General features: G+C 41.1%; 2 protein-coding genes across 3 annotated transcripts; both read right to left on the reverse strand.

Moving 5' to 3' along the window:
* Positions 1-206: 206 nt before the first annotated feature.
* On the reverse strand, positions 207-3062 carry mid1ip1l (MID1 interacting protein 1, like). Of its 2 annotated transcripts, none has more exons than XM_084353087.1 (2): positions 2953-3062; positions 207-1506 (listed from the first exon to the last, which is right to left on the reverse strand). In XM_084353087.1, the coding sequence occupies exon 2, from the start codon at positions 1435-1437 to the stop codon at positions 946-948; it is 492 nt and encodes a 163-aa protein (XP_084209213.1). In that variant the 5' UTR covers positions 1438-1506; positions 2953-3062; the 3' UTR covers positions 207-945. The 2 variants fall into 2 exon arrangements, with proteins under 2 accessions (XP_084209213.1, XP_084209214.1); XM_084353088.1 differs by lacking the exon at positions 2953-3062 and adding an exon at positions 1904-2029.
* A 1334-nt stretch (positions 3063-4396) lies between these two features.
* Positions 4397-13253, reverse strand: tspan6 (tetraspanin 6). The gene is made up of 8 exons (XM_084353614.1): positions 12951-13253; positions 9568-9756; positions 9406-9480; positions 9215-9310; positions 8742-8897; positions 8535-8618; positions 5260-5344; positions 4397-5054 (listed from the first exon to the last, which is right to left on the reverse strand). The coding sequence occupies exons 1-7, from the start codon at positions 13035-13037 to the stop codon at positions 5276-5278; spliced, it is 756 nt and encodes a 251-aa protein (XP_084209740.1). The 5' UTR covers positions 13038-13253; the 3' UTR covers positions 4397-5054; positions 5260-5275.
* Positions 13254-13635: the final 382 nt, after the last annotated feature.

Below are 13635 nucleotides of genomic sequence, written 5' to 3' on the forward strand. Positions count from 1 at the left end.
CGACCTCCTTTGCAAACCTGCTTTGCAGCAAAGCACCTTTAAATCCCTCAAAGGTAACATTACATAAAAGCTGCGAGTCAATTAGCCGTTGAACCTTCCAGCAAAAGCTTTAAGCACTTTACACAACCTGCATTAAGAGGAAGAGGCATCGATAACACCAGCGTCCTTCCTAGTCGCACTGACAAACAAAACAAGGGAAGCCAACATCAAGTTTCCAATTATTTATTTCAGTTTTACTGCATTTCTGCTTTAATATAAAATTGGTTTTGAAATATCCAAGGACAAACAAATGCATCATTTCATCACGAACATCTCGATGAATCATTTAAGCAGTCAGACAATGTAACCGAACAGGGCATGATGAGGGGGTATACAAAAAGTCAAGGCACGCCATGTTACAGTAAAACCCAAGTGGAAAGATTTAAAAGCTCTGCAGGTGGGAGCCCTTCAGCTCAGCGCTAAAATCCATTTTAAATTTTTACAGGAGGGACAGAATAACCAGCATTCAACTTCTCCTACAGTCAAGAGACCTTCTTTTATTCACAATCTGGTGACAAATATGCTCGAAATTAAATGAAGAGACAAAGAAAATTAAAAAAAATAATAAAAGGCAGGGCAAGTAATCTGCATAAACCAGAGCTGTGCTTCATCTGGACTTCTGGATTCGATAAAACCTCCACCGAGCACTAAAAGTGTCGACCTCTGCGCCGGAGGGACACGTGCAGGCATCACCGGTTTCAGGTACATTTGGTGGTGCTGGGAAGTTGGAGTGTCGCTACTCAAGGAGTGACAGAAGTCACGAAGTGGTTACCCTGGTCAGTTCACCGTCCATTGAGATCTATTAGGAAGAGATGGAGCCCCTTCTCAACACATCCCATTGTGCAAGTCAAGCAGTCCGAGGGGGGTGGGGGGGGTAGGGGGCGAAGAAAAACCACCTGGTGACTTCTATCTCATGAAGTTACCACCTCCGATTTCTCTCTTGTATCTGTTGGTGAGGTGGTCGGCCTGCAGCGTGAGCTTGGACAGAACTCCGAACAGTCCCCTGAGGTGATAGTGAAACTGGTGCTCCAGGTCCGAGTTGTCGTCCAGGAGCAGCTCGCCGGTGACCCGCTGCTGCTCCTCCTGCTTCACCGCCATCTCCAGGAAGCTGGCGCCGCTGCTCATCTCCCTCTTCAGCAGGCCCCACTCCATGTCGTTCTTGATGGACTTGAGCAGCAGGTAGTGCTCGTACATGTCCCTCTGCTTGTTGGGACACGGCGACTCGTTGTTGTTGCTCTCCACCGCCTCGCTGGCCGCCTGCTCCTCCAGCGGCACGTCTCGCAGCAGGCTCGGCACCATGATGGTCTCGTCCATGTTGTTGGCGGCTGCTATGAAGCGGTGCATGACGTTGATGAGGGAGTGCTTGTTGCTGGCGGGGTCGCTGCTGATCTGCATCATCTTGAAGGCTTTGTTGCGGTGTAGAGCTGGCGGGTGGGGTTGCTGAGGCAGAGCTTGGTGGTGGGTGATCTGCGAGGAGAGAAGGAAAGGTGAGGACGGCAGGAAGGGTGCGCGACATCAAGGACGAGAAACACAGGTTTGCACATTCAGCACACACAAAAGGCAACCAGCTCATAACCCCACACACACACACACACACACACACACACACACTAGAGTACATCATGGCTGCAGGAAATGTTATGAAACCGCTGCAGCTTCCTCATCTCCTCCACAGAGCACACCCTGACTTCTACCGCCAAAATATCCCACAATACATTTCGACTTGTACACCAGTAAAATCACTTTGCTGCATCATACAAACGTCGACTCACACCAACATGACCTTGGACTTCCTGATTTTAACAAAAACCCTTCACATTACTCGCCCACACAAAACCCGGAAATGAAAGGAGGTATAACTGACCTGAACCACGAGGTGACTTGAGGAAATTATAATCTTATTTGTGCCGGTTTGTTGGATCAAATCGTGTCGGGCTCTGCACACCACCCGCCGGGAAGGAAACTGAGAATTTCCTCAACTGACTGGTGGCTGAACCCGGCTTTTATACGGCACGAGCCGGGCAGGGCGGAGGGAGAAGCGCAGGCTCCGCCCTCCTCGTATTTCTCCACCGAGCTGATTGGCCAGCATCGAGGATGTGGGCGGACTCTCATAGCATCTGATCCCAAGCGGACCAATCGGGGGGCAGATCGCAGCTGCCAGTCAAATGTATTTGTCAAGGGCTGGTCAACAATTAGCTGCACCCTATTTACTTCACGGTTTCCAGGCCGTTTGTAGCCTGGAGGCTGATGCAAGTTTGTACAGTTGCAGTTGTTGTGAGTCATGTCTCAGATATGTCAGGTGTGTAGTTTCCCTGCAGTGATACACTTTGTATTAAAAAAGGAGGATTAAATAATCAAGATTCTTTGTTTTAAGTTGATTTGAAAGTATAGTTCAGCTTGTTCTTCCGCCTTTTCCTCCAGAGACTGAATCCACAGCTGCCTGTTTGTTATGCTACACAACACTGCCACCTGGTGGTTCAGTCTGTCTGTACACTAATCAGTGCTTTACTGTAATAAATTAAAAAAAAAGGTGCACTATGTAGTTTGTTAATCAGATGAGAAAGATCTTCATTGACTTAATTATTTCCCTAAACAAACTATGTAAACTTTATTTTCATGACTGCATTAAACAACCTGATCTTAAAAAGAGACAACACAACTTCATACTGTTTTACTTTGCTTATCCGTGGCGGACCCTGCCACCTTTCTAGCTTCAAACAGTGTTCTGGGAACTTATTTACCTTGAGAGCAGCTTGTTTATTCAGTTTATGGAAAACATAAAAATGTTTCCTCAATAATATGTAAACATTGAAATACTGAGTTTTAATTTCTTCCCCAAAACTACACTGTGCTCCTTTAACCTATCAATCAAATAATCAATCACAGTACATGTATAATGCTACATTTTCTTACCAGAAAGTGCTGCACTGGCCACAGGTCCTTCACACAGGTATGGACCCTTCAGGTGAATCAGCACGTACTAACAGTCAGCAGTGCCGAGAGGAGCAGCTCAGGTGTATTTGATGAAGGTGATAAATTCAGAGGCGTGGCTGTGCGCTTATTGGCTTATCACTGATGTCATTGATCACACCTGTGACCAGTAGCTCACTAAAAGCTTTTGAAACTCAACTTCGCAGTTTTAGTACGTTTAAGAAACACATGCAAGAACTAATCTAATGATTTAAAGAAAAAATAATCTAGACAAACATAATTTTGTTCTGCAGAAATTGATTTTTACTTTCTTTTCCCACTCCAGTGTATTCTGGCATTTTTATGATATTTCTTATTATTTTGTCTGTTTGAAAAAAAACCTTAAGAGTTAAAAAAAAACGTAATTAAAACTGTCTGGAGTGGGGATTTGTTTATCTGGTGACACTTTTTTTCAAAAAACTTATCAGTAACATTCAGTACCATATGGTTTGTTTAAGCTGAAACGCTGTTGTATTGATCTCTGTCTCGTCTGGCTTTTTGTGGTCGTATGTATTTATTACTAAAGATGCCAGGAAGAAACAGGAAAAGAGTATAACATTTTGTTAGTGTAGGTTTAGAAAAAAAAAAAAAAAAAATCTAATATTGATTAAAAATGAACACCAGTGTGATCAATACAGTTTGAAGATGAAAAATCAATCCTTTCTTAGATCTTAAAAACAGAGACTTATTTACAGTAATGTGTAAATCAATATTACTGAGTAGTCGACCTGTTGAACAGTTTACTGGTAAAGTATATTATTTCAGTAGGAATGAGTCCACAGCATCATTTTGAACTTGTGGAATTAAGTTTGAACACAATAATTATTAGATCATCATTTATTAACACTATTATTTAATTTGTGTATTTACATGTGCAACACTGAAGTTGTATTTTATGTCCTCTGGCCTGATAGTGATACTGGTTCCTACCTGCTTCTGTATTAGGAGGGCAGGTATGAGTGTAACAGAGCAGAGTAACGCTGTCTTGCCGTTTGGTGTCGATCAAAAGATTTAAGAAAAGTAAACGAAGACAAATTGTTAGGCTGGGACTGGAGAGTGCTACCAGACCAAGAAAAAGTTTTCTTTGCTACGAAAAGGGCCAAACCTCATAATCAAAATGAATTAACGTCGACGAGTACCAACAGACTGCACTAAGGCATCAAAACTGAAATAAAAACTGTTAGATCCTTCAATATTTAGGTCTTAAATGAAAAGTTGTTCATGCATATTTAAAACTAAACGCCTCTCACATGTTGTATTCTGTGTGAATCCCTCACAAGGCCCCAAATAACTCTATCATGTTTCTCCGCTTCTGCCAGAATATTCTGATTTGCGTATTCTCTGATGAATGCAGAAGCAAACAGCTGTGGGAGAGAGCCACACACCATTAAAGACACATCATCTTTATTTTTTCAACTCAAGTATTTCACATGCATCCACAAAAGAATAACAACTTAACACTGAAAACTGTGATATTGAAGACGGCTGGATGAGTGTAGTTGGCACGCTTGAACGGAGGCTTTAAACAATACTGGCCTACAGGACCGAGTCCTTTTGTCCAGCTCTCAGGCTTTTATGGGTTTGACACACAGAAATTCACTTAGTGTTGCAGAGAAGTTTAACATTATCAGCTTGTTGTCTAGATTTCGACTGCTCAGCTACAGACTATTCTTAGCAAAATTACAAAATAAGGCAGCTGCGTTTATATAAAGAGACAAGACACTGAAATGTTGACAACTGGAACTCAAATGACAGTGACGACAGCTATATAATAACATCTAGGCTTAATGAAAATCCCTAAATAAATCCCAGGAGTAACAAAAGTTCTCCAAAATGTCCAGGTCCCTTTTCATTTTTGGTCAAACTACACTGCAGGTAACGTCCCTTTGACTTGATTCCCTTCTGCTCGTCATGGGTGAGACTGAATAAAAGGAGAAGCAGTGGGTGTTTTTCCCTCTAAAATAACGTCAACTAACACAAACACAACGTTTAAAATCACAGGAGGCTCTTTCACTCGTTCGCGTCAGGAGCTGCCCATCAGTGACCTGCAAAGACACAGAGAACATATCATTCAGCAGCTCATTTTTTGTATTTGCATTTGAACACTGGATAATTAAATCACTGCAGCAGGGACACAATCTGCGCAGAGTACAATCTGTCCTAATTTGTGTGAAATGTGATCAAGTGTACCAACGAGGAACTGCAGTGTTCCCGTCCTCATTATTTAATAACTAAAAGAAGAAGTCTGACCTGTGGAAGGTCACTGTTAGACCATCTCATACTGGTTGTTGGTGATGTATCGAGACAAGCAGCAGGACAGGAAGATCCCGATGAGCTGAGACACAAAAGGCAAAAAGCAGAGACACAATTACAATCACAACACAACAAATTCCTCTTAGAGCCCGAGTCCACACAGCGGGTTTTTTTTCGGGCAGAAAAGCAGAGTGCTGAGAGGAAAAACACTGCATGTGCGTCTCGTCTCTATGACAACAATATCTTGACAACTGCTGCTGTATGACCGACGCTGCCCCTTTGAGGTTTACTGTCCGCTTGTTTTTTATTTGAAATCAGGACAGCGGAGCGAGGAGGGTGTGGGTGCATGACATGATTCATAGGAGACAAAAATACGGTGATTGTTATCGCAGAGGCCACCATCGCCTTTCACTCGGAGCGACACAGCAGCCGCCGATGCTCGCTCCTCATTGGGAACAGTTGAAAAAAAAGACTCTGGCATTCAGAAAAAACGCTGTGTGGACACAGGCCCTTAGTTCCTAATAGGTAAGGAAGCAGAAGAGTGCAGAGAACAACCACATCTGTGCTCAGACAGGCTGTAAATAACCGTCCACATTAGGGATGTTAATGATTAATCGTTAAAAAGAATTTATTATGAACAACGGCACACATACATCAACAAGTACTCGCTTATCAAATATATAAGAATAAACTACAAAATACTGATTTATAATCTAAAAAAATATTGAGGAAATGTATTTAATTAAAATACAAGTACTTTGTCATTTAAAAAGCACAGAAAGACATAAAGACAGTCAATTATAACTGGTATCTCTACATTTGAGCCATTTAGCAGACCCAGTATGTGTTGGATGTTGTTGTGCCAGCTGTTGAATATTGACAGATGGGAGCTCCACAATTAAAATGAAGTCATCACTGTGTGTTATTTAGTTTTAGTGTTGTCGTTCAAGTAACTTAGTTTTTACTATATCTTTTAATTTCTAAAGAAGCCTACTCTGATTTTGGATCGAACATAGATCATGTTGCTGTTTAAACATATTCATACACATTATTAATGATAAACAGATCATCAATTGCTACTAACTGTCAATTAAAGAAATTGCTTCACATTTGCATACTTAGTAGACATGGAGATAATTTACATAACTCATTCACAGCATGTACACATATTTAACGAGTATTTATTGCTCTGCACTACTTGTACTGTTTACAACACACTGAACAGTTGACATGTATACAGACTTTTATAGTGATGACAGAAAACTGTCCACACAACTGCTTTCTATTTGCATGTAAAAACAAAAGTACAGTTCTGTTTTCTTTCTTCTTTATCACTCTTTATCTTATTTAACCAGTTTTTGTTGTCCTCGTTCCTAGCTTTATGTCTGTTTTGTGTAAGTACACCAAGAACGATGTCAACACTTAGATCTATTGTTGTGTGTACACATGCCAACTCTGATTCACATAAACTACTGCATATTGTCTAAGCCCTCTAGTGGTCCGCGAGTATATATGGTAAAATATCATTTTTTAAATTGTCGTAGATTTGAGTTTGAGAAACACATGTTCAACGTGGACCTGCTGCACTCAGTTTTACAATATGATCATTGATAATAATCAACACGTCACGTTTGTTTTTACAGTCGTGTTATCTAGGCTGTGAAAACTGCTATCTCCTTCATTACTGACACTTAATAATCAGGAGTGAACAGTAAACTGAGACTTTGGACACTTTGAGGCAACATGTATACATCTCTTGCTGTGGTGGACTGTAAATACTGTACACCAGTTTAGTTAAAAGGTATGCTGTGGAGCTTTCTGGCCTCTAGTTGAGCCATGAAGCAACGCTTTAATGAGGGGGTCCCAGTTTTGTTCATGCTTGTGCAGCAGGACGTGAGTGACATGACACAAATTCCTGCCAATGAGGAAGAAATAAGGAGGATAAATACAACAAATGTGCAAGTAAAGGCAGGAGGAAGAAAAAGAAGAAGAGTGCAAGAAGGTTAACATGGATGTAAGCAATCCAAGTTTTGAAAAAGGTTAACTACACCCTCCAATCCTGCAACAACTCTCTCTCATGCAACAGAGGAGTGAGGAGGCGACGACTGCAGGAGACAGTCTCATGTGCCGGGTCAGTGGACACGGGTGACACTGACTGACCACTGCTCAGTGTAGCGTGGACAGTGACATAGAGCTGTTGGTCAGAGCTAATGAGCCATGATCAGCTACTGTCATATCTCTCTGTACCGCTGCTGGAAAGTCAGGGAGTGTGGTGGCGCTCTGACCGTCACTGGAAGCACATTTATGTCTTTCTCAGAGATGTTGATGTGCTGTGTGAGGAGGTATACTTGTTGCAGCTCTCCGGTGTGTGTGTGACTGTGTGTGGGAGTGTCAGCACATAAAATGTCTCGCCTATTACATCTTGGTTTAGGAGACGCCAGGGAATTCAGTGGAACCGAATAGTGAACGTAAACAATAACTTCAGTCTGGGACTGGTGTAAACTGGATATTTACTTATTTATCTTTTATTTTTGTAGATATTTTTGTCCAATATGTGGCCGAAAAAAGATCTGAAGCAGAACACACTTGGCAAACACAGCAACATCTTGTGGCTTGCAAAATTTATCACAGCTCTTCAAGACTGGGGCAGAAGCACGACCATCTCACCTTGCCATTAATAATTTTAGTTTTATAGTCTCCTGTGTGCGATCCAAGTTCTAGAAACCTTCGTGTTATTAAATCTGTATACTTTTGTTCATTAGTGTCACATTTAATACAGATGTAATGTGCAGTGTGTGACAGTGAAATAAATATGTGATTTCCAAAAAGCCTAGATACAAAATATTGGTGTAATATAGACCAAGTGCTGCTGTAGGCTATGGTTTTAAACTTAAAGGTGTGGTGGTACTGGCTGTAAATTGCCTACAGGCCAGCCCAACCTACATAAAAATGTAAACAAAAAACATAACTAGGGGAATGCCCAATGTCAATAAAGGACAATAAACCCATAAATGAACAAATGCCTCCTTTGGGTATAATAAATAAATGCCTCTTCTACAGGTCCCAGGGAAATAAAATAGTAAACTGAAGGTGTAAATCCATCTAGACGTCGCCTGACTCGTGTCACTGAATCACTAGATCTCAACAATCTTGTGAGTAAAATGGCCAAAGTTACGAAAAACACGACACGTCACTGGAACAAGCGAATTGTGCTTCAAGCCACCTGGAGTTCACCATTTACTCTGTGACAAAGTATCCGACGTGTGATGTACCTGAAAGAACGCAATCCCAAAAGAGATCCCGGCGATGATTCCCAGGTTGGACTCCATCACGTCGGTCACCAGTGTGAAGCAGCCCTACGCAGCAGAAAGACACAAGGTTTACAGAGTGACTTTGAAGCTTTCTACAAACACAGTTGGGCAGCCAAGCGATGACCCACCTCACGAATATCTCGTAGTTGTGAAAGGCAGTGAACTCACCTGCGTGTACACCTCTGACGCAGCCTTCTCGAGGTCTTTCAGGGTTTCCGGTGAGCATTTGGTGTTGTCTCTACAGCAGCTGGCAGGGACGCCCTTCTCTTTAAAGTACTCTGTGGCGCCCCAGTCGGTGAAATTATGCACCCCGCAGCAATGCAACTACATGGAAACAAATTTAATACAGCGTTGTAACAAATGTCTTGAAGTGTTTTGATAAAAGAAAAAAACAAACAGGCAGATATTTGTTTTTTCGCCATGATGCAATGAGTGACATCACTGCAGATGGTTAAGATCGACCTCTGGGGTAAACACCTGCAGTGACCAGAGCAACATGAGAGAGCAGCAGTGCGTCTCTGTTCTCGCTGCCCTTTTAAAATGTTCTTATATCAACAATAGTTCTTTGGTTTGTACAGTGCGACACAAACAAAGTCAGATAAGAGCAACACCATTAGTGTAATGGAAAACCGCCCACTCACAGTCCTCTGGATGGCGTCGACTGCAGAGCTGCTGGTGTCTGTGCTGTTGTAGTTCTTCACAGCGTTTTTATAGGCAACACCTAACTTGGCCTTGATCTGGTGAATTAAAAACAAAGCAGACGATATATTTTAATGAGCTGATGTGGTTCATTTTTTAAATATGTCTGCATGTTTTGTGGCGAGAAACTCACCTCATGTCTGAAGATAAAGCCTGAAACACCGGCCACAAGTTCAGCCAGGAACACCAAGGTCAAAAACATGGCGTACTGCAGGAAGCAGACAAAGAAAAACAATCACACAGGGTCACGTGTGAAAGGAATACTTCAGGGAAACTTACTGCACACTTCACCGACCAGTTTGAGCATCCATGGGCTGCCGCGGCACGTAGCGAAGCAGCCGAACAGTCCGAAAATAACGATGATGGCTCCGGTCCCGATGAGGACATATGGTGCATTGGTGCTCTCCTCAGACGCCAGAGAGAAATAGGCCTCCAGGCTCACCTTCCCCCACACCCCGACGGCCAGCAGGATCACGCCTGTGAACTGAAGAAGACAGCAGGGAGAGTCAGAGGCGACCATCAAAGAGCCTCGGAGAGGTTTTGTTAGGGTTGTCTCCCTGACACAAGACCTAAGATTAAAGGCTCGAACACACTCGGTCAATTACACACTGCCACGGTTAGAGTTCAGTAGCAGTCTGTCAAATCAGAATCCTTTTGAATCCGAGTTTGCTTTCATAAATTTTAAGTGACAAAAGTGAAGAATAACTTCACTTTTAGTAAGTAAAATAAAAACAAGAACAGGAAGAACACAAGATTTGATCAGATTTATAGATTTGGGCTTCAACAAACATGGATATTTTTACGGACTAATTTCCTGCTTTCAGCTTCTTAGACGTGAGGATTTTGTGCTTTTATAATTGTCACATGTGATATTAAAACAGTATTTTGAGGTTTTCGACTGTTTATTACTGTTTAATTTAAACCGTGGGATCTGGCAACTAACTCGCAATGGACATTTTTCAATATTCTCTGACGTTATTATACATGAAAAAAGTAAAGTGAGCAAAACATGAGCAGATGAATTCATTTTAATGCAACAACTAACTCGACTATTTTTAATTATCGATTAATATGCCGATTATTTTGTATTGTATTCGGAGTATTGTCAAAAAATAGAAACTCTGAATATTTGAAACTGAATTGAACTGAAGTTAAATATTGAAAAATGCTCAGTAAAATATCCCAGAGCACAAAGAAAAGTCTTCAGACTGCTTCTTTTGTCAATTTTTGGATTATCTAAGTCATGACGCTTGTCTGTGCATTTTATATTTCTATATTTTCTTTGGGTTTTGGACTGAAAACAAGCAATTTGAACATGTAATCTTGGGCTCTTGGAACCTGTGATGGCCATTTTTCCACTATTTTCTGACCTTTAATAGACCAAACAAATCAGAGAAACCAGGGCTGCAACTAACCAAACTGTTGATTTTCTTGATCAATTGATTAGTTGTTTGGTCGATAAAATGTCAGAAACTGGTGAAAAATGTCAATCAGTGTTTCCCAAAGCCAAAGATGACTTCCTAAAGAAATTCACTTAACTGTCATGGAGGAGAAAAGACACCAGGAGATATTCACATTTAAGAAGCCTGAATTAAAAAGAAACTACTCACACCAAATAATCTCTTCCTTCAATACTTGGCGCTTAATTAAATAGTTGACAGCTAATTAATCATCGTAGCTCTAAAACAAATAAATCACAAATAAAATGTTTGTCACACTAGTGATAATGAAAATAATAATGAGTTGCAGCCATAATTAAAACCCGACCTGTCACAACAGCTAACCTCTCATATCTTGTAAGGTGGAAGGAAACGCTCTTCATGTCAGGTCTCCTGACATAGCTCTCAAATGATGTACATCGTAGGATATGTATATACAGCATTTTTCATGTACCGAGAACAGACAGACCAGTGATCTGCACCGAATCCGGCAAACACCAGGGATACTTTAATCAAGACCCTCATCGATTTCCTTTATTTAATCGTCACTAAATGCAGATGAGAAGCAGCAGAGCTCTGACACACAACATGCACTGAGTAACACAGGATATAGCCACCTCTCCTTCTTATGTCAGTCAGAAGACATATGATTCACAGGCTGCAGATGATTCATTTACCTGGCAACGTATTAGTAAAAACACACCTGGGATACCCCCTCGCGCCTCAGCCTGCGGTTTTATATCTCAGCATCTTTTGCTTTAAGACGGCCCATCACACAAGTCATTAGCCTGAGGGGAGGCATTAGCTCAACCAGCCGAGGGCAATAAATTGTCAGATAAAAGCACTGACCTGAACTTTGTGTTAACAGCAGTAGGCTGAGATCGCTGTTTGCTCGGTACAAAGATTAAAAGAGGGAGACAACGATAACAGCTCATTTTCTTCTGAAGACCAGCTTATGTTTATATTTTCATTACATGTAAACAGGGCTGTTCTCGCAATTATTGTTATTATCAGTTATTCTTATTATTAATCAATTTCTTAGTAAAATATTAGAAACTTGTGTAAAAGCTCATTATAATATCCCACAGCCCAAGGTCATGTTTTCATTATTTCATTTGCTCAACAGTCCAGACTATAACAGACATAGAAAGGCATCACATTAAAGCTGCGACATGACTCGATTAACTGTAAGTCGATTGACAGAAATATAAACTTTTTTCAAGTTAAAATACCAAACATTTTCTCGCCCTTGCTCATCAAAAATGAGATTTGCATCTTTGTTTTGTCTCTTGTGACAATAAACCTGAATATCGTTCAGTTTTTGGACAAAAAAAACAGATATTTGAAGATTGAGTTTGGGTTTTTGACAGTTTTTGTCCCTGACATTTTATTAAAAAGGGGCACTGTGTAGTTTGGAGAAGAAATCATCATAACTCAGAAATATCTATTTTCACACAAGCTGTTCTCAGAGCAACTTAAGGTCCCCAGATCACAGTCTGAAGCTAGGAAGGTGGCAGGGTCCGCCACGTATAAACAAAGTAAAACAGTATGAAACTGTGTTGTCCTTTAAAGTCAGTTTGTTTATTCAGTCATGAAAACAAAGAGTTTGTTTACTTAGTTTGTTCAGGCATGAAACAATGAGTGAAGATGGTTCACTTAGGATTAAAATGTCTTCCCTAAATCTACAGATTGCACCTTTAACTGAAGATTAATCAATAAACAAAACCAACTGATGGAAAAGTCACAGTAATAAACCCTAAATTAGCTCATTACAGGGGATTATTAAAAAGTGACACAGCATTTCTGATTTGATAAACGACTCCACAATCGATTAATCGAGCACACTTTGCAGTTTAACGTATAATTAAGTTTGGCTGCAGAACAACACGAACGATCGATTAAAATCTGACCTTGAATGGATAACATGACACTTCTAATAACTAACTTATAGTTAGGTTAAATGTTTTAGTTTCTCAGTGACTGATATAAATAGCTAGCAGCGGTTTTCAGGACTCAGACGTTAATAAATGTGGCTGACGGACATCTGCTCTCTAACGGTCGGTCCGTCTCAACAAGTGGCTCTTCATCTCAACACTAACTCCTCTTCTTCACCGCGGACATTAACTCCGCACACTCAGCTCCCCGTCGTGATTTTAGCCTTGTTGGCATCGGCGCCCTGCTTTTAGCCCATTGTTGCTCCTTTAGCTCGTCGTCCCCCATTTCATGTCGGCAAACTCACCCAGAAAATGAGGCTGTAGGAGATGAGGAAAGTCTTCAGGCAGGTAATCACCGGCTTCGTCTGAAGCCGTCGAGATGGCGGCGACATGGTGCTGTTTGTTGTTGTTGTTGTTGTTTTTTAACTTAAAGCTGGACAAAGAGGGGGGAAAAGTTGAGTGAACAGCGCCCTGAAGGCGAGAGGACAGAGAAAACTTCGGGGATAGATCCAGAGAGAGAGGGGGAAGTGTCGTCACCGGCTCAGATTCACTCTCCCGGAGGATAAACAGATTTCCACCATCCACAGCGGCGTCAAGCCAGCGGCCATTTTACACACACGTCACCCGCACGCACGGCCTTCAAAATAAAACACCACCTGTGACATTTTAAACAGATATTTAGCAAAACTCCTTAAAATGTGACTAAGTACATTTACTCCATTAACGCTAACTGCAATTTTCAGGTACTTGTACTTGAGTAATTCAATTTCCTGCTAATACTGACAGCGGGGACCTTATTGTCCTGTGAGAACAGCTTGTTTATTCAGTTATGGAAAGAGAAACAATTCTGAGTTTGTATCATTCCCTCATTAATGTTGTAAATATTTTTAAAAAATATTCTCCAAAACTACATAATGCCCCTTTGACGTCTTAAGAGTCACTGCCACCAGTTTTACCAATGTTACACTATTATTTTTTTAACTTGATAAA

Source organism: Pagrus pagrus (assembly GCF_965226575.1).
Source record: "Pagrus pagrus genome assembly, chromosome: 5".
NCBI lineage: Eukaryota > Metazoa > Chordata > Actinopteri > Spariformes > Sparidae > Pagrus > Pagrus pagrus.